The sequence below is a fragment of the Catharus ustulatus genome, chromosome 4 (assembly GCF_009819885.2).
Source record: "Catharus ustulatus isolate bCatUst1 chromosome 4, bCatUst1.pri.v2, whole genome shotgun sequence".
Taxonomy (NCBI): Eukaryota; Metazoa; Chordata; class Aves; order Passeriformes; family Turdidae; genus Catharus; species Catharus ustulatus.
In genome coordinates, this window is record NC_046224.1 from 49,620,045 (window position 1) to 49,646,917 (window position 26,873).

The 26,873-nt window shown below is 36.5% G+C and overlaps 1 protein-coding gene across 2 annotated transcripts in view; it reads right to left on the reverse strand.

Moving 5' to 3' along the window:
* CNOT2 (CCR4-NOT transcription complex subunit 2) overlaps positions 1-26,873 on the reverse strand; it is an 80,851-nt gene that overhangs the window by 18,703 nt on the left and 35,275 nt on the right. For both annotated transcript variants that reach the window (XM_033058703.2, XM_033058702.2), the window contains exons 2-4: positions 12,080-12,202; positions 3,356-3,422; positions 34-181 (exon numbers count right to left, since the gene is read on the reverse strand). In XM_033058703.2, the coding sequence (XP_032914594.1) occupies positions 34-181; positions 3,356-3,422; positions 12,080-12,190 (326 nt within the window). In that variant the 5' untranslated portion in view covers positions 12,191-12,202. The remainder of the gene's footprint in view (positions 1-33; positions 182-3,355; positions 3,423-12,079; positions 12,203-26,873) is intronic.

Here is a 26,873-nt window from a genome sequence, read left to right on the forward strand (position 1 = left end):
ACAATTGCAGAAATATTGGCTATCGATAAATACCTGCTCGGAGATGGAGGCGTGTGAAGTGACATTGTTGGTACCCCTGTTGTTGGCGTTACGTGGCTCGGTAACTGAGTGCCTTGTGATAAGCTGCGATTTAACTGAGGGGTATTGTTGCTCATTCCCCTCATTGGAAGGCCTAGTGCACCTATTGAAAAAAAATTCAGAGGGGTGGAGATATAGAGCAATCAGGAACAAAGTCTTCTCCATCAGGTATAGATGGAAACAATTTATGCTGACAATGCACAAAAAGGTGTAAAGACTGAAGGAAAGTGCAGTGTAAAAACTAAGTTCTTGTTTGGATACTAGAAACTCAATCATCAAATTTAGCCCCATTTCTGTTTATCTCTGGAAAGGCTCTTAAAAGAATTTCTCTGAAGTCAAAAGATTTTATTTACTTTGAGACATATACTGTAGATGAAGGGTTGAATTTTGAGTTTTTTGCTAAGGACATGAAAATCTACAAATTATCTCAAAAGAAAGAAGCATTTTAGGAAAATCAGTAACTGCACTCGAGAAATATCATAACTATTTTGAATAAATATGTATTTGACCATTATTTAGAACACTGATTTGTCTTGCTAAAAATTAAGCAAATCTCTGATTAAAAAAGAAAGGGATGGATCTTTAATAACACTGTTTTTAGGACAACAAAAGCAACACTTGAGGCCAATTTTCTCTTTACAGTTCAAATTGCTTATGGCAACAGTACATCAGTGTCTGTGATCAAGTTTGACCTTACCAGAAAAGAAAGCAAGCAGAATTTTAACAGCCCTCTATTAGCATTCAAAAACATACAGAATGGTTTTATTACAATGTGATCAAAAGTATTTTCTACACAAACGATTGTGTATGACAGAATAAAGCAAGCACTTCAGTACGGTAAAAAATTAAATTACTTTAACTGAGAACAGCAGAAAATAACCAGTTACTGCCCTGTTTCAAAATGTTGAAAAACTTTATAAAGTTTTTCATCCTTCTCACATCATTCTCTGTGTTTAAGAAGTTTCAGAATTATGTTCAAAGACAAAAAAAGTCATTTAGTGCAACATGTCAATAACAACAAATTTAGCATATAAAAAATGATGGTTGTGACAGTTCCCACTGCTTGGCACGAGGCTGCTGAGGCAGACTGACAGAACTCAAAACCTTATCTTGCAGACCAAACAAAAGAAAATTCTGATGGATCAGCACTCTCCCATGGTAGAACACCCCAGCAGAAGAACTGAATATGCCAACATATAATGTTGTTAAACACTAAGAATACAAAGAACAGACACAGCATATGCTCAAATTATTATCATGGACAAGGTCTTAAGAAATCTCCCACTCATTCAGCTTTTACGCTATGAGAACTGCAGTCTGTGTCCCACCCTATAATTTACAAATCCAGAGAGTTTGCAATAAAACTCAAGTGTGTAATACTCAGATTTATCTCTATACATTCCGATTAAGAGGTAGTGTGACTTGCTATAACAAGCATCCCAACATTTCATTAGAAGTTGATTACATTGAAGTGTTCACTGTAAATATTTTGGCAATTTGCTGCATCAGAATAATTTCAATGAGCATAAATATCTATTACAAATAATATTTCATGTTGATTAACAATTACATAGGATTTTAAAAATAAAAAAAGTAAAGAAAAAATACATAGACTTCCAAACTAGATACAGCACACGAAAAAGACAATTAGGATATTCAACTGTGCATTTGTTTTAGCAAAGCCAGTTTTAGACTGATGATCATTTCTTCTTATTGGCTTTCTTCAAACTAGGATTTTTTTATGGATGAGGCTTGATACAGTGAAGTAGAACCATATTCCTGGCAAGGAGGGGCATTACATCAATGCTGCAGACATGACAACTTGTTTAAGGACTGACAGGCACCAATCACTAAAAGTGTGTAGGCACCATCAGCTTTGTTCTTCCCAAAGAGTATTTTAATCGTAACCATGACTTCAACAAAAAAAGTTTCTTCCCCCTTTTTCTCAAGATCTGGTAGAAACTGACACCTGATAATATTTACTTTCAAGATTTTACGCATAAATGTCCCCACATTAGAGATTACATCCTAGACGCAGCAACCGAGTGCAAAAACCAAGTTGATAAAAAGTTGATAAAAAAGAACCTCAAAAAATAAACAACCAATAACTGTGATAAACAGAATTGAATAAACTATTTCAGTATCTCTATACAGTAACGTCTGAAAGGTTCAACAGTGACAAATCAGCACCCAAAAGACAAGAGCCAAACATGAGCCTGACTGGCTAGAGGTTGCTCATAAAAATCTCAGTAGCAAAATAAAATGGCGGTTTATATTACAGGGTCACTCATCAACAACCACTGAGATAGGAAAAAAAAACTTCCACAAAAACATCACCACCAAAAAAGAAACAAAACCCCCCACAAAAAAACTCCACTGTATTTTTTAAACCATTTGAAGAAAGCCAAAAGAAGTTGGGAAGGCCATATATCTAGCAAACAAAGCTTTTAGTTTGTCTAGATATTAAAATTCCAGACTCCCTAAAGTACTCTGAACTCACTTTTTCTTGGAATCTTAGTCAGATGCACTTAGCAAGACAGCAGAAAACATTTAAAAGCATACAGTGACACAGGAGAGATGATATTCACAACCAGTTTTACTTGTGGAACTGTAGCTCAGATATTCCAAGTCACTGCCTGAGTGCACATCTCAGTTACCAGGAGGCTCAGTTCTCAAAGCTGGCCCTAAGTTAGGTGGTCCTTAAGCTAGCATTACACCGTGACTGTCACTCTATAGCTCTCCTATTGCAACGGTGTCCATATGACTGGCAGATGCATGAAATTGTCAAGGTACAGGAAAGAAAAACAGTGATGCAGAAAGCAATAATCTTAATGGCATAGCTCTTTGCCAAATGCAAGTTGCCAAGCATGTACACAAGATTTTACTGTGCTCCTGCAGAGCATGAAGCATCAGTTATATTTAAGGTATAATTTCTTTCTATTCCTTACATAGTTTTATGAACTAGGTTCATTTTGGTTCAGCTTTCTTTCTTTAGGTTTTCCTTCAGAGAGTCTGTTAAATCACAGAAAATTTTTATCGTATGATTGTATTTGGACATTTAGGAGTTATAAAGTGACAATATGACATTTTGCACACTAATCACTACAAAAATGCATACTAAGCAAAGCAAAAACGTATCTTAAAATAACTGTACATAAGGAGATGTGGTGTTGTTCTTACAACCCCCAGAAAACAAAGTCATATGCATGTTCCAGAGTGTCAAACTGTCATATATTTAGCATAAAATAAATACATAATTAATAAAAAGAATTCTTACTTTGTTGCCCGTATAAACTTGCCCCAAACTGAGACAGCTGACCTGATGTTGATGGTGATGCCAGCATCTGAAATGTAAGAATAAGAGTTTATTAAAGACAAAGATATTGTGCTATCTTGCTCTGGAAGTTTATAACATTATGAGATGCTGAGAAAACAAAAACAACTGAAAACTCATTCAAAGTCATGAAAAATTTTAGAAACTCCCCAAAATACCTTCACAGTAACACCTGTAGCACTAGATTACACATAAAAAACCAAAAATTATTACTTTACCCGTATAAACATAAGATTTTATTTGCAACGAAGAGAACAGAAGACCTAAAAGCTCTCAGGTCTTCTACCCCTGCAGCTAGAAGATCCATTGCTACAAAGAAAAGAAATACTCATTTACTTAAATCAGAGATCTTCTGCAAAACATGCCTCATACAAACAGATCCTTTCCTGCTCAACAAATGAGTTTCATATTATCATTTACAGTATGACTGGATAGGTAGCAGCAAGTATATACGAACAGATATGAACTTCACATAAAATTCCAACGTTAAAATTTTAATATACGGTCCTAAGAGCTGGCTTCATTCTTGTACAAAGATATGAACAGGACCTACAAATATCAGTAGCAATATTTCCTGTTCTACCATGCCCACTTCAGAGAAATCACATATTACCAAGTATTTCCATTAAACTCTTCTTTATCAACTTTCAGACAGCACACAGAAATGTGACAAATGACAGAGACTCTGAAAAGAATAAGAACAACAAAAAAAACTAAACTAAACAAACAAAAACCCCCACCAAACAAAGAAACAAAAAAAGCCCCACAAAAACCCCACTATCACCCTCTACGAAGAGAGATGGAGATTTGGGTTTGCATAGCCCAGAAAGATGGCATCTAATGTAGGCACATGACACCAGATTTCCAGTCATTGTTCTAAGAGCAAAACAAACTGTTCTCCATGCTTCTGAAGAAATGGGAAGAATAATAAATTTGAGAAACAGGACATATAATCTAAACACTTGGAAAACAAACAGTTTGTAATCTTAAGGGAAGGCAAATATTGAAACACCCATCTGTGTACACTTTTCATTGATTAGCTGTTCACCAACACTAGGTACAGCTGATTGTCTCCATGGAGCAAGAAGAGTTATTAGTTGACCTAATCCCTCCACCCAAAACAGAACATGGTACTTCTGTTTAGTAACACAGGGGCAAACAGCTGCCTGTTTAGTGAATTAGTCTGGACTTGGACTGAATTTTAAGACGGTTTCAAGGAAAGGAATGTCTGGATTCTTAGACATATGGCAGTTCCAAGGGTTTTCAACATGAGAGTAAAGAATTCAAATCAAAATAACTTCACCGTGATAAACTTCAAATTGCTTGGTTAATATCATCTAGGCAGATGTAAAACTCAAACAAACCTTATAAACTGAACCTGCTAGTTGTCTATACTGGGACCAAATCCAGACGGTAGAAATGTGAAAGACAACATGCATGGTAAGCCACTAAGTATCAAAAGTAGCATTCATATCTGTAAGTCACTAGATATTTATGATTTTTTTTAAATATATACAGAAGACATGAAATAAGAAATTACAGCAGGCAATTACTGTAGATCATCAGAAAATCTATCAGAACCTAACTCAGCGTACATTTTACTCACATCTATTAAGAACAAAGTACAGGTATTTGATAGCAAGCAACTAGAGAAACAACCACACTAGCACACAAAGAGGCTTGAAAGAGCAAGACAAGATATTCTTTCTTACTGAAGAACTCACTGTGAACAAAAACTCACTTTAATGGTAACACCCAGCGGCTTGAGCTCAGCATTCATATAACCAGGTTCACAGGCCATATCTGCATCAAGAAGTGATGCAGCTAGAGGGAAGCACATATATTAAAAAAAAAGTTGGCTCTAGGGGCCTACCAGCTACAGAATGCTTTTCTAACTGGAACACTTGATGCCATGGACTAGAAGCCCATTAGTGAGTGCTACATGTCTCGTGCAGTGCTGGAGCATCTCTTCCAACCTGTTTTTGTTCAGAAGGAATAAAATTCACTCATACTGACATTGCTCTGCAACAAGCATCAAAGCATACTGAAGTGGGGACACTTGTTTTCAAATGAACACTTCCCCCTCCCTCCCAAAACTAACAAATTAAACACTGATAAAACAAGCTGACACAGTAGTTTTTAAGAAAGGAAAGAGAAAGTAAAATGGTGAGGAGGTTAAAAAAACAACATTCAAGTTTGACAAGTTGGAAAATCCTAGAACATGCTGCAAGGTGTGAAAAATTGCAATTCTATGGGAAAAAATGAGAGGCAGAAAGTTGTAAGACACCTTCTGAGACAATTATAAAGGCACACAAGTTGAAAAATAAAAGTCAACATGCCAGACACTGAACTAGAAACATCAGTCAAAAAATACTACCAGCTTTGGGACAGGTAAGCAAAACAGTTAACCCAAAAAAGAATAACCCATAAGCACAGCTGCTCAGGCAACTAAAAAAATTGCTGTGATAGCATGTGATGTAATAAGCAGAAGATGGTACAGACCTCAGCATAAAATATTTTATTTATAACGTTAATTTGGAGTAAAAAAACCCCATAATCAGAAAGCCCCAAAGAGGCAATAGATTGCTTTAAAAAGAGAAAAAAGAATCCCACCTTCTGTACAATGAGTACTACTTGATTTTTAAAACTCAGTTAAAAGCAGTAGCAAATAATATTATATTGAACATTGCTTATTAAAAAGAGGATTTTCTTTTGAAACATTGCAAAGTAGGTCACATCTATTGTGCCACTTACTTTTACATGGAAAGTTAATTGCAAAATGACTTGTAGAGAAACCTTTATAGAAAACTGTAATAAAGGCCAAGCGTTAAATTCAGTAAGTCTGATAATTTAATGTCATAACACACTTAGAACATCAAAGATAACAAGCCTCAAGAAAAAAAAATCAATAAAAAATCCTGTGGATCTGTTCCAGGCAGATTAAATGCAGTATTTCTCAAGGAATATGCTGTATGGATATCTCACTTATGCCATCTCTACTTTATTAAACACCTTTTTCTGTCATATCTAAGTAAGGAACATTTAAAACTGTCTTGTTTTTTCTATTATTTCCATACGATTTAGATCAACAACAAAAATTAAGTTCAGCAAAACCTTAACTTATATTATCAGAATCTTGACTTGCATTCAAAGTCACTGAGTCACCATTACAGTCTACTCAAACTTGCTCTAGCAAAGATAATGAAGATTCGAGATGAAAGGTACTAATAGTACTAAAAACATTTCTTCTGGCATTTTGCAAACATTACTTCATCTGACTACCTGCTACATGACACAGAAAATACAACAACTCTCCAAGAGCATACTTGCAACTGTGATTGGAAGTCACTTGAATTTCTTTTTGTCTACAACAGCCAAAAGTAGTAACCTTAATAAAAACCAAAGCAGCCTTAAGGTGACTAAAGTCTCTTCCAGTTGTTAAGATCTATTAAGCTTCACCCAGTTATGTTAGAATTTTAGGGAAAAAAAACCACTCAGACTTATAGTTGCAATAACCAAAATCAATTTGCTAGGGGTTAACAGCCACAAAACCCAGCATGGGATTTCTGCTTCTATTCCAAAGTTGTATCACTGAACTAGGCAGATGTTTTTTTCCATTTACGTTTCCCTATGTCGTTATTAGGAGACAGAGAAGGCCTAGAACTTGCCTCTCCCATGGGAGAGGGAGACTACTGAGCAAAAAAGACCGTGTGTAACCTGAAGGCTGCACTTTATTTTGCCAGGATACAGGAAAGACTAACACTCAGTACTGGTAGGCTGGAAGACTGAGTCCATGACACTCAAGACATGGACATCATTTTACTCATGAGTCTCAAACAGTGACAGAGTAATTTTGATCATGCAAGATTATGCACCTAAACCCAAACCAACTTATGATTTAGGCAGATGGCCCGATTTTTCTGGACTGGTCCACACCAAAAATCAGTAAGCTGCAGGGGTTATCAGACAACTCCATATCCCTAGTGCTGAGAGATTTTACTGTAGCTGCTTTCATTACTGTTGATCAGTTTACTGCACTAAGTCCATTTGAGAGTGTCAACAAATCTCAAAAAAACCAGCACCAGGAAATGCTTAAATTTGCCAGAACTGTGAAGAAAACACTGCACTTACAACCCTCTCAGGTTCCCCTTCCTGAAAGCAGAGGGAGCTGGTGGGAGGGAGGTGCACCAGCAGTGCTAGCCGAACGGGTTCCTGCCCCTTCCAAGCAAGGCCCAGCTCAGCATGGGGACAGTTGCCTGCCACCATCACTGCCACGGTAGCACACTCAGCAGGGTGGCACCAAGAAAACCCAGTAAAGCAATTCTCTGAAGGCTGCTACATTACGTAGTTATAGCCCTAAGCTACTTTCTTTAACATGAGGCAAGCTGTAGCTAAAATACATTGATTTAGAACTACGAAGTCAAATCCTAGAACAAAATGTGTTAGAATAAGCAAGTCTGTGAGTAATATCTGGCCTGATAAATTATGGTTTCTTCCTCACAGATGCAAACATCAGCATCATTTTGTATTTACACTACTTTATTTCTGGTATCTGCCATCTGCTGCAGATGCACTATTTAATAATAACAATAGCTGACCCACCCACAGCCTCAAAAGAAGAAAGTGTTACACTGATGTAAAAAACAATAGTAAAACAAGTCAACAAATAAATATATAAAACAGGTAAAATACAAATTTTTCTAGACTCTGACAGTTTTTCAGTAGTGTTATTAGTCTTCCTCTTTACACCACTTTTTAATACAGCCCTCACAAAATTCCCATGTTAAAAGAAAGTATTTCCAAATCTCAGTATCATAAATCAATGAAAACCTCGTATACATACATAAACACAGGGTATTATCTGCCAGTGAAAATTATTACTGATGTAAGTAATTTGTGAAATAGAAACCCCAATACAATACTTAAATTAAATTTTAGTCAGTCTTTCATATTTCATTATTTCAGGTTGGTTGCGATCTTCTGCCTCCAGCAGCACTTGGAGAGCACAAGGAGGTAGGACCACACTGCTGATGGCAGCAATATCTCAAGACCTTAGAGACAAGATGTTGCCTTTGAATGACAATGACATTATTACTCTGGGGCTACCCAAGTAAAAACAAATTCTCCCTCTGTAGAGACACTGTTTGATAGCACAGTTTATCAATGAGCCACATGACTACTGAAAGCTCATTGAAAAATGCTATAAAAAAATGCCAAAGCAATTAAGAACTACAACAACAAAGCAAATACTTTATATCAACTAAATAATCAGTTGCAATCAAAAAAACCAAAAACTAAACAAAATGCCCACCACTGAGCTCATAAACCATCAATATTATAAAATAGCATGTTAAACGAACTGAGTTATTGGGTAAGAAACTATAATCTTCCCCTTCTGTAAAATGCACATGATTTTATGCATGGAATTAATCTAGTTAAAGGCACCACTCCAAAAGCTAGAGCTGACATGTCAAAATTATTATACATGGCAAAGTGGAGATGCCATAAAATAAAGTTTCTAGATGAGGTGAAGTTAGAGCACAGAAAAGTCATGGTCATTCAATTATTCGATAAAAAGCCTAAGTACAAACATAATCATAGTGAAAATCATACTACAGTCATTAACAGTAAAATTAATTTCCTTGTGACATAATTCCAAATTGTAAAGGGATGTGAACTAACATATTCAGATATATATATTTCAGATACATAGTTGCATCCTATGTGAAATAGTAAAAAAACACTCTTGTCTCTAAGCATAATTAGTTTATGATGTATTGTTCTATTTAATAAATCCGTTCAGGTGCAAACTTATAGGAAACACAGTAAAGGGTGCATTGTGTATTTGAAACTTCTTGTTCTTTCAGCATACTGTATAACTTCCTTATGAAAACGCACACTATATGCAGATGATGACAGGCTCTGAAAGTGAACTGCACTAAAACACAAAGTTCCTTCAATTATTACTAATCTCATTCCCTGCAATTCCTTCCAACTATTTTTTACCACTTTTGCCACTATCAATGGCATTGCAAATGTAATACATTTAAAGTTTGTTTGTTTCCATTAGGGGTTTGGTTTTGGGTTTTTTCCCATTTTTTTCTTTTGTTGGTTGTTTGTATTTTTTTTTTAAAAAAAACCTTATTGCATACTCAGTAATATATGCAAGGAATGTTTAATCACTCTTCTGGAAGGTAAAAAGTAACTCTGTTGCTTTGTAACTCACACTTCAAAGAGGGAAGCCTAAGCCATGTGTTTCACAAAGCAAGCAGAGCAAACCAACTCACTATTCAGTCAAATCTACAAGAACGTTTATGCGCAAAGCAACACATATGAAAATATCTGTTTGCCATTTATAATTAAGGCATTAATTTACTTATTTCTCAAATAAACGAGTTTTTCTCACTTCACAAATGGATCAAAACTATTCAGACAATTACAAATTAGGTTAACGTACAGTATCTCTATTCAGCCAACCAACGTTAGTATGAATGCTACACGTGTTGCTGACACAAGGGGGTTTCTTGGGAATTCTTAAATGCATACAACTCCATATGAAGCATCTGAAGTAAAATTATTACTAAGGCAAGAAAGATAACTTAGAAAAGAAGATACCCTAGGTTTCCTCAGAATCCTGAAATAATAGCAATAAAAAGTCAGCAATTCACCTGGATCACGGAGGTTCAGCAGCCTTAAAGTCAAAGTTGTCTCCAGGAAACTGACTAAACTCTTACACACTTTGTTTCCAGAACTTAGCAAGACTCTGGATCTCAACCACAATGGTAAGCTAAATCTTCAGGGTTCTCTCTCTTGCAAAAGTACCATCTCCTTATAAGGTCAAGTATTTCAAAACACAGTAAAAGTTCTATAAATCAGTTTAATAGAATCATAGTAAAAGGTCTTTGAACCCCGCTTTGTTGTACGAGCACCACAGAGATCTGCCTTCGTGCAACTGTCTCATGACAGAGGAACCCCTGAATTTCATCCATCACAGACATGCTTCAGCTCAGGATGGGAAGAAACCTCTGGAAAGCAGGTTCCCAGAAACAACAACCCACCATGGTGACAGTACTCAATATCCAAATCTGAGGACTTCCTAGTGCTAGGGAGCTAGATACCAATTGCAATGAGACACATTTAATCTTCAAGCAAGATCTCACCTGCCACAATTAAAAGTACAAATCAGAAGTATCACTACTGCTCTATTGCAAGCATTCTACTACAATCTGTTGAGTAACTGGAAAAGAAAATGAACAGCAAAGGACTGGGTCAAGATTTGAAAAAAATGTTAACTGAAAAAATCTCCCAACTTTTCTGATTGGGTAGACCTTCATTAAAATGCATGTGTGTCTACTGTCAGATTTATGACTACAGTTCAGAGCAAGAGAAGATGCCCTGATCTTACACACTCATGCACACATTCTTCAGTGGATTGGGCTAGATTGGGTAAACCTTGTGGAGCCCTTCTTACAGTCTCATTCATGAGAAATCAAAGAAGTTTGGACTGAATCTGTCCAATCTTTTCTCATCTGCATTTCTGTTTTGTTCATTTAACAACTGTAGTTACAAAAGTACATGAGGGCCTTGAGTTACCAATTTCTACCACTGTCACTCCATCCAAATAAAAATACATGTATCCAAGTCCTGAAAATTATGTTTCTGAGTGCACAGACAGCTCAATTAAGTTGGTGAAATTTGCCACAAAAGTAAGCTCTACAATTGTTTTGTGGGCATCCAGTGCATAATCTTGTTAATTTATATTACAAGGATACCACTTGTTGCCAGCAAAAAGTTAAACTATTTTTTTAACCTGTTCTGTGTTTTTAAAGTACTATAAAACACCTAATTTCTTTGCAAAGGATTATTCACCTGGTTATAATGCACTGACCAAATGTAGAAAAATTTACAGAGCATTCATGCATATACCCTGTTCCTCTTCCCTACTTAGCTCAGCAAGCATGTAATGATTCAAGTCAAAGCAACTAATTTAGTAAAAAAGAAGCATAAGATGGCTTGAGCAAGATATAATCTCATCTAAGGAACCAAAATTGTGGGCCTAAAATAACCTATCCAATCAGTATCTGTATGATCCTGGAAGTACTTGTGCATGTGAGTAACATGCAACTTTTCCATTTCAATTACCATAGTAGACCTGTCTATCTACAACTGTCTTCTCTAGTGAAAAACAGGTAATTTAAAAGAAAAAATTTTAGTTCTTAGCTGCACTGAGATTGAACTAAAAGTAACATGTCCAAAATTATTTACTACTAATTCTTTCCGCATGTCAAAAGTCCTTGAAATTTAAGACAGGATTATCTAAATTAACTTAAATACTTAGAATACTTCAGCAAACACATTGCACAAAGCATTTTCAGAAACAAAAAATGGCTGAAGACGTAAAATGCAAAACCATAACAAAAAGCCTGTAGACACTGCGAGGAAGCACAAGATATAATCAATAACTCAATTACAATGCTTTAAGATGAAAAAAAGAAACAACCAACACTGGCAAATATATGGCTGAAGTCTACATGAATAAATTTACTGAAGTTAAAGTACTTCAGCCATTTACAGCTTAAAGCTTAATGAAGCCCCTCCTCACATACATTTCACATACTTGAAACTATCTCAGTACTGAAAGGAGAAAAAAAAGCTTATTCAACTTACATCTTTTTCTGACCGATGTGGGAACATCGATGATTGGCTGTAGTACATGTTCTCATCATGGTAGTCACCATCAACCCCCTCTACAAACTTCTTCCTTGAAGCACCAAACATGCTGTTTGTCACCTAAATAAGAAGAAAACTTATTATATACCATATATGATTTGATTTGCAACATAGTTGGCATATATTTTGAATATATATACGGAAGGATTTTTAAAAACCTATTACTAAATATCTGAAAATTCCTTTTAAAATTACTTTCCATATATTGCCAGTATAATGGCTCTTTCAAGAGAGATTTTCGTGTGACAAACTCATATTCCAGAAACAACTGGGGTGGGGAAAAGGAGACAGGGTTTCATTGTTTGGAAGGGTGTTATGTTAATTTTTTGAGTTCCATGACCTTACATGCAAGCTTACTTAAAACTACAACACGTCAGAAAATAAAAGAGCAAACTTCCCTAGTTTTCCTCTCCTCAGGTAAAGCTTTTCAGCCTAAAAGGAAATAATTAAGAATATTCCTTAGAGCTCAGTCACCTTAAAAGAAATAACAAAAATAAAAGAGAGAAGAAACAAAAAATCTGGGAAATCTTCCCTGTCTCATCACCAGAACTTGGAAAACCAGCTTTCTACTTGACCCCACTCAGGCTCCATGATTAAGTGAGAGAAGGTTGAGCTTAACCACACTCAACAACCTCATCACAGACCGGCAAAGTTACTGCAGACAGCCCATAAAAACCCACCACATTTTATTTTACCCTTACTCCCAGAAGTGCACATGCACACAGAGCTGCTAATTCAGGAAATGGAAACCAGAGAAACAGCAGCCACACAGCTGGTCACAGAACCTTAATTCATTAGATAATTTAATCCTGCAGCAAGGTCACACAATGTCACTAAAGCATCTACTGCACACCGTGCGTGCTTCCATACCTGACTCTCATTTAATCATCTGACTATGAAGCTCTATCCCAGCACAGCGTGCGCTAACCAAGCCCTGTTTTAACCAAACAGGTTAATGTTCAAACCAGTGAAGCAGCACATGCAGGTCAGCACAGAGCAACTTACCCAGTTTCTTGTACCATATGGGAAGACTGGAGAGAGTGCAATCAACAAGGTGATAATCAACCTTGAGCTACTGCCCTACATAAAACTTATCTTCACAAGGATCTTTATCATCTTGAAAGGTAAGGAAGCTAAGGTACAGTTAGCGTATGAAATGCTCTGAACCTTAAGATTTACTATCTTTGCTACAGCATTAAATAAGCTTAAAAAACATAGGATTTTAAACATTTTTGTTAATAAATAGTCAGTTTGCACTACCTTAGGCTCTTGCTTGAAACTGAAATTTCAAACTACTTATTGTGGTTGGCTGCAAGAAGAGTTACTTTCGGCCCAAAATCCTCTTGACAGAAATCCCCACTGACACAAAATTACCGTGAGATTCCTCACAGTGTGGCTTATTCAAATTTCACCTTTACTGATGAAGATTTCCAGGCAGTGTTGAAAATACATGACTGTTCTTAGACTGGTAACAATTAAACCCCATGATTTCAAAGTCACAGTAGTTTTGATTAACACTAGTCAACACCTGGGATGCATTTGATATAGCTATACTCCATGGAATGATCTCAAAACATTTGGCTAAACAAAAGCCTACTGCACTACTCCTACAAGAGGATTTCAGATATCCAGACTACTAATATTCCAGAACAAACGTAAAATCTGTTACAAATATATGAAGGATGGCATGTAAATGTACTGTGTAACTTCCCCAGATGAAATTTGTCTTTTATGTTTTTCACAAAATATGTGCAAATATAAGGTCCCCAAGTGCTAGAATGCAATCAGCTGACTTTCACACTTACAGTGAAGCTTTCATTACACAGTAAGCATATCCCACTGTGTTAATCCCCTTACAATGCAATTATCACCTACCAGATGGGATGGAGCATTTAACAGGCTAAGGGGATTATCTTGTCCTTTGCTCTGCCTGAGTAAAGTGCAGAGAGATGAGCAGTTATCTTTAACTGCAGTAAAAAGGATAGTGAAATGCTTTGGCAAAGCCATCTTCAGCAATGAGGAGAAGCTGGAGTCACACTCAACTAACGACTGCTCTTGAGAAGCAGAAAAGCAGTTCTCACAAGTCCCAAAGAATTCTTTGGTGCACCTTTAACAATACCTGGGATAAGAAAAGGATCAATTTTTTTGCCACATAACCTTCTCTTGTGACACATCACCAGAATAACAACTGAATTGTGATAGAAAGCCAGTCACTGATGCATACGTGGTACTGTACGAATGTAATACACAACCCTGAGCTACAATACAGGTGAGCTATATAAGAGAAAAAACTATTCTGTCTTTGACCCCGTAAATTTTGATCTTATTTCTGCAAAGGTTTACATGAAGCTGGCTACATATGCACTGTAAAGATTTCTGTGTCAGTTGGCCAGAACTCTCAAAATATGTCTACAGCTGCTGCAAGAAAGTATGTCCAAATACAGTCTTTCTACTGAAAAGTTGAAAGATATTTCAAATTCTCCACTAAATTCAAACTCTCTAAAAGACTATTTTCTATACTGATAATCATATATGACAGTGGCCCAAAAAACTAATCAAAACTATTCCTTGAAGACTGATGAAGTGCAATGATACTAATACGGAGTCTGTCAAGAGCATGGTTATAAAGAAAGAAATGACAAAAACTTTTGGTAATTAGATTAATATTGATATTTTTATTGGAAATCCATATTTCTACATGACACCTAACAGAACCATGCTGATGAACTCCAGAGAACAGAGTAGGCTGCAGCAGCAGGGCAAGAGAGGAAGTACTGAGGAGCCTGCAGTGCTCCTGTCTGCTACCGAGCTGCATCACTGCACCCAATTACCCTGAAAACCTCTGAAGACTTTTTGCAGAGACTGACACATCATCACAACAGCATTTTTGCACTTGATTTTGTGTTGCTCAACGCTGCCAAGTGAAGCAGTTGCATGCAGTGCTCAAGCTGTCCAAACTCCCAGTGAGAGAAGTGGTACAGGCACTGGAAGGCATTCTGGCAACTGCCTGCACCCCTAACAGGACTTCACTCCACTAGAAAGAATCGTCAGCTGTTCCTAGGGTGAATCATAGCAAAGATCACAACAGTGAAATGTGGTGGTACAATTCACACCACTATCCAGCCCTGTCACAAAACTAACAGCACAATAACATGAGGCAAGCTGCTAAAAACCAGTAACAGAATAAGCAGGAACTGGGATTAGACACCTAAGCTGCAGCTGCTGTAGCCAGTTTGCTTACTTTGTGCTCATTCTGAAGCTAAAACCAGCGGCCAATTTATCTACTTCCCAATAGTCACTGGTGACAGTAAACGGCTGGCAGACTTCTGAATCAGAGCACTTATCCCCATGCCAACTTTTACATTACAACAGGTTTATGCAGTGACAGTACCATACTGTTGCCAGGTTAGCAGCAAGCGCCTTCTGATCCATGTTAACTTATTCCAGTATTCACTAACACACACATTAGTCACTCATGCTACAAGCATATGCACAGATATTGGAAAAACACTGTTGTGGTACTCTTTGTAAGAAGGTGTGAGAATAACTGGGTCTGTGCCAAATGCAGGCAGATCTGCGGATGGAACTCAGTTGGTTATTTCCTAGGACAGTAAGTAACTGGGAAACATCGTACACAGACTGCAGTTCCCTTTTCACAGACTGACAGATCACTGCCCAATTAGCTATGAAAGTAAATACAGCAAAATTCATTAAGCCCTTACAAGTAGATTTTAAACCCTTTGGAAAGTAACAAGAACCTGAAGTTTTGGACCTTCAGGTACAGAATCTAGACTGGTGGGGTAAAGAAAGGTAGAAATTAGCTCTTATATTTAAGTTCCTCTTTCATATATGTACATACACACATGCACATATGCCAACACAGAAGTGGTATGCCAATTGCATGGCAATTCTATTACGCAAAGAATTCTTGTCTCTGAGACTAATGTCATGCAGATCTCTCTCCTAATCCTCTAATTACTCTTCCTGTTCTACTGTGGGAACTCAGTTCCCTGTTGCACAAAACACACTGGCAGTGTAATCATTCATTAAAAATGTAAAATCGGTGCACTTAGGTCAATTCATTCTTTAGCGCAATGTTGCAAAAGTACTCAAAACTCCCACTGGCAGTCCCATGCAAAATATTATTAGAAAATACTCATGATGACAGAGGAAAGAAAGGGGAGGAACTACATGTTAGGATGGAGTTAAGAGAACTAACCAGACACGTGGCCACCAACCACATCCACTTCTGACCAAGTCAACACATGTGCTTCTTTCAAAGCACGAGCTGCACCTGGGTCAGGGCAACCCCTGGTATCAACACAGGCTGGGGGATGAACAGACTGAGAGCAGCCCTGCCAAGGACTCGGGGTGTGCTGATGAGCGAGAGGCTGGACATGGGTGAGCAGTGTGCACTCACAGACCAGAGCACCAACCGGATCTTGGCTCACAAAGCAGTGTGCCCAGCAGGGCCAGGGAGGGGATTCTGCCCCCTATGCTCTGCTCTGGTGAGATCCCTCCCAGAGTGCTGCATCCAGCTCCAGGATTCCCAGCCTGGGAAGGGCATTGCCCTAATAGAATGAATCCACAGAAGGGCAACCAAGATGATTACAGGGATGGAGCGCCTCACCTATGAGGAAAGGCTAAGAGAAATTAGATTATTCAGCCTGGAAAACAGAAGCTTTGGGGATATTTTAATTGCGGCCTTCCAGTACGGATCATGTAGTGACAGGACAAGAGGGAACGGCTTTAAACTGACAGTGAGTAGGTTTAGATCAATGTTAGGAAGAAATTCCTTACTGTGAGGGTGATGAGGCACTGGCATAGGCTGTCCCAAGAAGCTGTAGATGCCCTATCACCAGAGTTTTCAGGCTGTGAGCAACCTGGTCTAGCGGAAAGTATCTCTGCCATGCAGGGGTCTGGAAAGAGATAACCTTTAAGGCCCCTTCCAGTCTAGGCCCTTCTATGATTCTATGTTTAAAACTCACAACTTCAAGCCAATGTTCATCAAGCAGAATGCAGTCAGAAACCTGTTAAGACCTTTAAATTCTTCTGTGGAACATTTCCTAGCAATGACTACAGGAGAACTAGAAGCTCTGTACAAATGTTACGAATTCAAAAGGTCTAATAAGTTTGCTGTTGTCATTGACCTTCATCCTTCAGCTGAGAAAATAACACAAAACAACAATCAATACCTATTTAAAAGAAGCTGTAAAGAGAAATATTTTTAATTGTCAGGACATATAGCATAATTCAGCACACAAAAATGTCTCACCAATAACTGAAAATATCTTACTGAAACTGAATTTGTATGGAAAAACTATTTAAAATTTTGTCTTAAGCTGCAAGAAAATGTTCAAAATTTACTCATAAAGTGGTTCTACAACTGTATATAAATGTTAGTTTAACAGCCTGAAGCAAATTACACTATTAAAAAATGAAAACTATCTACATTTTTTGTTTTGCCATATTACTATTGGCAATGACCAAGGAGAGCTTCCTCACACCATTAACATAGCCAAATCTAAACTAAGACAATACTATAAAATCTCACAGGAGAATGAATACTTTTAATTTTCCATGGAGTAGAAAAACTAACATTGAACTACAACTGAATAAACTCATCATCCTCATGAGAGATTAAAACTATACACAGTAAGACAAGCTGAAATTAAAAAAAAAAACAAAAAAAAACAAGCCAACATTTTAGGAATTCTATCATTATCTTCAATATCTTCCCTTTCCTGCCTCTCCAGCGACTACAGTGTTTGTCAACAGGCACTCTATCATTACATGGAAGCAACTGTAAGTTGTAATCTCAGTTTGATGTTACAGAGCTCCTACCCATTTACATACGATTGCTTCTGATGTTGCTGCCTAGGTTTTAATAAGCAAAGGCACTAATTTACTCTATTTCTTTTCTGTCACAAATCACTGTTTTCACAGAAGATAACACACTTGCACATGGGAAGTATCCGCAAAAGTAACCTTTAATGAGCCTTTCAGCGAGAATTAAGTGTCTCTCAAAATGCCTATCAAAATCACATGAACCACCAAATGAGCCTGTAATTTAAGTCAAAATACAGAATCTGTAATTTCACCAGTTGGTTTGCAAGCATAAATTCAATTTATAGTAAAAACTACTATTGTTTATGGTCCTATTTCATAGTGTCAAAGATAATTCCTATTTAACCTTAACTGGAACTGATATACTGTAGAATATATATTACCAAGTTGTTAAATGCAAAAAATCTTTCAAATCCCAAACCTTCAGAGATACGTTAAAGCTATTTTAAAAAAAGAAAAAAAAAAAAAAAAAAAAAAAAAAAAAAAAAAATAAAATAAAAAAAAAAAAAAAAAAAAAGAAAAAAAAAGAAAAAAAAGAAAAAAAAAAAAAAAAAAGAAAAAAAAGAAAAAAAAAAAAAAGTACACTGGTACAAATAGATTTCATTTTCTACACGAAAGACAAAACAAAATAGAAGTTGAGAGCCTTTGTTCTCTCATTTCACAATTGCACTCTGTCTACTTTTTCAAGGTGAATGATAACCTCTACCAGTACACTGTATGATTATGCTATGATAGTCCCTCAAACAACAGTGTTGTAAGTACCAAAAGAACATCATCATGGCAAACAGAATATTTCACTGTATTTCTCTTTTTAAAAAGGGTTGTTTGTTTTTTTTCCTTGATTAGCTTAATACCGACACAGTTTTTTACCCATTGTAGGAATACAACAGTGTAAAAGGTATTTTGTTCATGTTTTGTTTCTGTGTGACCTGCTCTGGGTGACCTGGCCTTGGCAGGGGTTGGACAAGATGATTTTCAGAAGTCCCCTCCAACCCTAATGATTCTGTGATCTTTAACAACTGGCTTTATGTTCTTTTAAGTTATGCAAGTCTAAGTTTCAATCTCAGAAACATGGAAGACTAAAAGACCACCACAACATGAGACAAATCTGTGAAAAAACTAAGTTGGACAGTCTTTAGAATAAACTTCAGGTACCTGAGTCGTATGATAAATTGATTATCTTCCAAATTCACACAGCATTGAAGAAAATAACAGCAATTACAGACTTACACAGGTCAAGTCTCTCAATAGTTGAAGGCGCAACTAATCTCCTGAAAACACTGTATAGTCTTTCCTTTCAAAAACTATGACAAACAAGATGTATAGCAACCTATACATGCAGGAACTCCAAACAAAAATTTTGAGCATCAAAGAAATAAAGGACATATATAGTTATAATTTTAGACTACCCTCCATATTCTTAAGAACAATCATCTACAGGATGAAGTTTTACCAGTATTCTATGAAATACAATAATGTAGCAAAAAAGCTACACTAGAACTGTGAATCTATGCTGCATGCAAACTATATCCAAGTAATGCAGCCTCCAACATCAAGCAAGATCAACACACTGTTTTAAACCATATTTAACTCCTATGAAATAAACATAACACTCCTGAAATAGAACAGCACAGGAAGAGTACGAAAAACTATCCTACATTAAAATCAGAATAAACCAACATTGAAATTATAAAGCTGAACACTGAAAATGGTGATTACAAGAAACTCAATTTGGTCTTGTAACATGGTTGACACCATGCCCCATCCTGGGACAAAGTCCTGCAGGCTCTCCTCCTGCCACAGACACAACACTCGGAATATACTAGAAACCAAGAGTAGTTGGGGATATGACTTTTTATTAAGCTTCTATGGGTCTGATCAATGAGTTATACTCGTAAGGAAAATAATCTTCTGACAGACCATTCAACGAAATCTAAATACATACAAAAAAACTTTTCAAATACAAAAGAGACAGCAATAGATCTGCAGAAGTGACAAGGGCAAACAAATTCACACTGTCTATAGCAGCTTGGGGAGAAAACAAGATGATGCCACATGCATTCCACCTTAGTGTTATGACCTGAGAGGGAGCTGTGTCTCCTTTGCAGACATGGCAATGAAATCACAAGTCCTGACTACTGCACACATCTGCACATCCACACACATACTGTAAAACAGCTGCAATTTCTGTCATGGACATGGTATAGGAATTTTGCCCATTGGGAACAATGACTACTTGTCTGATATTACTATAAAACTAAACTTTTCCTACAAAAACTGGTACGTGGTTAATGTAGGAATGGGTCAATCTTAGGAGAAATTCAGCTGTAAAGTTCGTAAATAAATAAGCAAAAACCCTCAAAATTCCATTCCAGAAAGATAAGGAAATGTCCTCAAATACCCTCATAATAAACTTACTACTACAGAGGCACTTCTCCTGGCTCCTCAAAAATTTGTTTTGCGAGTTTCTCTCAACCAGTGTTTTGCACCTCAGCAATAATAAAAAACTACCATTGGAAAGTATCAGAATTGCACCTTCCTACTTTATTTGGCTTGATAACCTTTGACTCATCCCATTATGTAATTCAAAAACATACTGGTTGAAAACTACTTGCAGTTTAAACTAAAAACTGATTTTGTAATTGAAAAACATTGCAGTTTGTGATATGAGCGGCATTATTGCTTTTGAGGATCTCACTGTGACACAACAAGTTTTGCTGTTTTTCAGAAATTACCTTTTTATAAAAAATTAGAATAAGATAACCTCTTACTCATCTAGTTCATCTATTTGAATTTTACTTCCAGTTTCATACTTGGGCTTGCCTTTTTTGTTGCTTTGTGGCATGTTCTTTTAAAAAAATAAATAAAAAGATAGTTTACCCAATTAGAAATTCTAGATCTACTCAGATACTCTCTGGAGACTTCCTTAATAGAGCATATAAAATTGTAAAGCCCAGCTTTCAAAGATCAGAAAATCCCTAACTACACTAACTTCTTCAGATACAACAAAATCCTACCATTCCCTCCAGGCCCCAGAGAAAGAAGTTGGAACGAGGCATTTTCTTAAACACTGCAATCCTCAGAGCAAATTGACAAAAATGCAACTTCTGTGTTCAGAAAAATTCTGTTGCAGCAAACTGTGCATATGGCCAAATTCACTTGATGCATATGCAGTCTGAAAGCTGAAAGGCTCAGGTAACTGGAGAAATGAACCCATAAAGTAAAATCACACTAAGCACATGCACATTGCTCTGAATTACTTAGAAATGTGACAGATTCTATAAATTTCTCATGGAAGCAAAAAGGAAATTGTGACCAAAGCAAACAATTCAAAGAAGTTTGCACTTTGTACTCTAAAAATTCATTTCTGGATGAAATAAGTCATAGAACAGGTTATAAGTAACTTCAACTGAAAACTCAGAGGGGTGCCAAGCCAAGGCAAAGCAGATACACGGAATAAGAAGCTTGAGTCTGAAAAAATTTGTTGTAGCTTGTACTGGCAACAGAAAATGGGATTTTAACAGGGACATACCATTCTCACCTGAGAGTACTGGTCCTTCTTCAGGTAGTACTCCTCCTTTGCTAGAATGCACCAAAACAGGGCAGCTGTTTAACACATATTTCATGACACGTGTATGGGCACGTAGCAGAGAAAAGATTCTTAGGGGACATTAATGCACTCCTATGAAGAGAGCTAAGCAGGTTAAGTGATAATCAGACATGCCATAAGCCAGGTTTGGAATTCTAGCATCTTAACTCACTGAATCCCCAGATGGGTCAAATATGTTCAAAAATACAAAGAAATACGGCATGAGTTGATAAAAAGCTTGGAACAGTTCTGGGAGAAGAAAAACACTTTTAAGAATTTTCATTTAACCCTGGTATTTAATAGTCATGACATATGCAAAAAAGACATTTTAAATAGCAATTTTAACAGAAGTCAACTAAGTAAGATTAAGTAGTTTGGAATCCAGCTTCACAATTAAGAGAGCTACAGTGCTACGTATTTTTTCTATAAGAAGTGTTACAGCTTTGATATCAGCATGACATACTTTGCCACCTCTGATGTCTGGTATCACTCACAGCTGCTCAACAGTGTTTTCCACAAACAACAGTCAACTCAGACAATGCACAAATGGACAAACACAGCTTAAACCGGAAAACAAACCATGTCCTCGTCAACTCCAAGCCAGCACTACAGTCTGAATTCTGAAGCAGAGATAACTGCTCAAAAAAGAAATTATACAAAGGTTTAATTATAAGGAGCATCTCAAAAACCTTTTATGCTGATGAATCCTCTAAGAAGCTACCAAAACAAAAGAAAACCCCTGGTGGAGTAAGGATGCAAACACTTACACTGAAACCAGAATCTCGCAAATTCACAATTTTTATAAAGGGAAGTTAGTCGTGAGGAAAGAGGAAATAACACTCGGATTTTAGGGAGGCTGATCCCTCCAGGGGGTCAAAAGTGAAAATTATCTGCATCAAGGACTCTGTCAGGGCAGGAGGCAGTAGCATGGGGATGGGAGTGGATGAGTTGGAAATGTGAAGGTCAGCTGGGCCTCACAGACAAGGGAAGATGGTTGCAAGGACAATGTTGATATGCTTGTCAGTGATCAAGTACCATGATCACATGCCTGTTCTATTGCTGTCAGAGGTTTTTTCCCCCATTTCTCTTATTGTAGTCCCTTACATCACACCTAAGCCAAGTTGACAGAGTTTCATCTGCTAAGTGCCTCCAGCTATCTCTGTAAGTCATTACCTTATATACTGTTCAAGCAATACTTAATACTTCTTACACATCCAAATTAGTTGAAACCAAAAATGCCAATTAAAAAGCTTTCTAGATCTGTATTCCTACAAAATACTAGGCATTATTACATGATACATGTCACAATATCTATTAGGTGTTCTGCATCTGTTCCCTGGACACTGTTTTTTATTGGTTCATTTACTGTTTAAAAACTTTTGCACTATGTATCAGACAGGGAGATGAAAGCTTGCAAACCAAATGGGAAAAACAAACTTTGAAGTGTTAATTCAATTTTGGTTCATAATCACATTATTTAGGTGTTTTCATCATGTCAAATCTCATTTACTGTATGATAAGAATAAAAGATTAAAAATTAAAGAACAGGGCTCCTTTGACTTTTTATTTGCTTCCAGCTGAGACTCTCAGCCAGGAGCCTAGATTTCTGCATCTGTGCTTCAACTAAAAGGGCAACCATTGCTCCAGCTGGGACATTTCCACGATGATTTTGAACAGGCTCCTCTTTCCAGGAATACTCCAGCTATCATTTTCTTTTCTTCTGTTTTGTTTTTTTGGGGTTTTTTTTTGTTTTTTGTTTTTTTGTTTTTTGTTTTGTTTTTAAGCACAGCACCAATTCCACTAACTTTTTAAGACAGCTGCACTCCCTTCCTAGTTTTTCCTAGATAGAATCAAAAGTTTCATCTTTGGTTAATCTAAAACACTATATTTTAAGTAAGTCCTGGTTTCCTGAGCATTTCCTGTAGTTAAGCACTGTACAGTGAGATACAACAGAATATTTTTTTCTTTCATTACTCTGATGGAGTTTGTTGACATTAAATAAATCAGTACCAGACCCATTTCTCTACTCCAGCTTCTGCTGGAAGTTGTGTTCTGGGGGAAGTTGTGTTGTTGGTGTTTTGGAGGGGGTGCTTTTTGTACAGGGAGCACAAGGCAGATAAATCTTTTAACTGAGTAAGACAGCAGCTACTATTTATCTTCTATCACTGCATTCACACATACAGTATTTAATGCAAGCTTTTGTAAACCATTTGTCTGAAGCACTTCAAGAAAGAGGTGCTAACAGTATTTTTAATTTAAGTTGAATTTTAAGAAATACAGGTTTCCCTTTGGTTTGGGCTTTTTTTTCTCCTGGAGGTATTCTAAAAATAGAAATAGCTGAGAATATCCTGGCCAAAAAATTTATTCTGCACACACAGCACATCAAACATCTTGTCTTACCTTAAAATACAACTGGAAACATTAAGTATGTTTAATATATTGAATCCTTGAAGGAAAAGAAATATTTATGAGCTGCCATAACCTTCTGGCAGCATACTTGCCTCTCAGTGACTCTGCTTCTCCAGACTAATGTTACAGTCTGCAAAAGCAGAAACATTTCCCAAGAGCACAGACAGGTTAAAGTTAAATTCACTTATGTTTTTGGAGCTTCCTCCTAAAACAAACATATGAGTGTGTGACTCTTCAGGGCAAATGCAAAAATCCAAGTCAAAATTACAGACTTTTACCCTTTGGTAATTTATTTACTATGGTTTTTATTAAATGAAACTTTTCAGAAACTTTTCAGAACTTCCTAACTATTCAAGGGCCTGTTTCTTGTAACCTTCTGATTTCACAGCCAGGTTATGTTGTGATTACAGCTGTAACAGGTTCAGACACACACTAAAGTATGACAAAACAACTTTGAATGTTTTTACATCATATCTGAAGTACAAGGACAAACCAGTCTTAAAAAAAATTGCTGGTGTTTTTAAAAAGACAATAGAAAAGTACTGGAATTATTTAAGACTTTATATTTCTGAACTGCAATTCCTCATTATTTTTTATCATCTAAGTGTTAAGTGATACTACTCTACAGTGGAAAAGATAAATTATAGACTGAGCTTCCTACCACACTATCACAAATGCAATCAACAAGTGAAATGAAGGAAATGGTAAATGTAGCTATTGTGCCTTTCCACTGTACTAATCTTCCACACATTTAATTTAAACCTCTCTAATCACTCTGCCGTCCATTAAAGCTGTCAAAAATTGAATTAGTCTAGCTATGCACCCACTCATTTATGCACATGGACTTAGTCAGATTCCCACACTGTAAAAAACTGGCTTTATGCTGTAAACTTTGTTCAAATATCAGGAACTGAAATAACATACCAGTTTTAAATTAAAAGCAACTCTTCTTGGAATGGACAGACTTTAAGCCACATTTTAAAACAGAGCCACCTCAAATTGGCAGTCTTAAGCTCAGACAGCAAATGTTGCTGAGACCTGGCCTAAGCCCCAGACATGGGATGGTCCCCTCCATCTCATACTTTCCTGACAGTTTTTCAGAAAACAGTTGCATATACTGTTCCAAAACAGCACAGCAATGTTTAGTGCCTCAACAGCCTGGTAAAACAAGTAACAGGGCATTGCTTCCTGTTATTCTGGTCTCATTAAAAAAAAAAAAAAGTGTACTTTTACTGAAATTGGGACTTCTTCAGCTAACATATATACTTTGCTCACAGTTCCTACTTCTGATTTCACAAGATTCAAAAGTTATCCTGACCAGCAGCATTACTTCACTTTCATCCAAACTCACAAGAGCAAAACACTCAAATTAATTTAATCTCCACATATTTTACTAGTATTGTATATGGGGAAAGCAGAAGATTTAAATCACTACACCACTATCTGATGCCAAATTCTTTGAAGTATTTCTCAGGGTCAGCCAAGTCCTGAAAGAAGTTCTTGCTTCTTGAGTGATACAATCCTGTTCCTGCCCTCCCCCACCATGCACAATCTTAGAAGTTTTGTTTTAAAAAAAACATCATTCCAGAATTAAATCTTGTTCAGGAAAGATGAAAATTAAGTTCTTTACCATATTTTCAAAATCTAAAGGAATACAGTAAAGGCATGAATATGTCTTTAGCACCAGGCTGGCAAGAATATGGAGGGTGATGCATTTCATCATGACCCTATATACCAGATAACTGGAGGCAGCTACTTGTTGCATAACTTGATAGTTATTCTTAATTTAAACAAAATACCACCCAGATACTGCAGCTCTCTTTAAGTGACTGAAGCTTACAGTAACTAGCTCTCAAAAACTGCAAATGTCAAAAGCATTTACAAATACTGGAGCATTCTTTGTGTTTGATCTCCTTCAATACTTTTTTTTTTAATTGTTTATGTATCTCTATGGTGCCATATTTTTCTGTTAAATATATTCTTTGCAGTTTTTGTTAATCTCTCCCCTCTTTTTAAAAGGGAACTTACCCAAATGCTTATTCCTACGAAGAATAACATTCCTGGAGGCAGCATAAATGAACAGCCTATAGAGCAAGCATGGCACACAATTTGTAACTCCCAAAACCTAGCCACGCACAAAAAAAAGTATATTTTTCCTAGCTCTGACCAGCATTTCTCTTCAAAGTAGTTCAGAAACAGTGACATTATTAATGTGTACAGGTAAGTATAAAAGAGCTGAAAATATGTATTCCATATCAACTGGATATATATTATACATCAAAAGTTTTTTGCTTATTAATATTGAAAAAAACCTTCACAAGACTAACTATATCACCCACATCTAAGTGAAATGCAGAAAAAGAATCAGACACAAACACATTATTTTTTTAAATATCTCAACTTAAACAGCTATCAAACAAATTCTAATACACACAAACCATTTGCCTCCAATACTGGAGATTGCTGGAAAGGAGGATCTACTACTTCTGAAGTACTGACGTGAATGTTTTTAAGCAACTGCAACAAAAAGTCTAGATGATTTGATAAATTAAACACCTAACAAAAGCTTTGAAAGCAGAACAAGGAAAACCAGATATACTACAGATAGCAGGTAGAATGCCATTTACTTAAGCCTCAAAGCATTCTTTGAGTATAAGATTGTTTAGGATACTTTAAAATTACTTTAAAAGTGACAGTAAATCAGCTACAGGGAAGGTGGAATACAAACACAACCACAATACACTACAGGCTGCAACAACAAGATTTTAATGATAAGCAAGTTTTTGGATTTCGAAGTGACAGAGAAACCTTCTACACATTCAGTGGACAATTCTTACATTAAGAATGTAAGTTTTATACTAAGGCTTTGAATAGGAAGATTTTGAC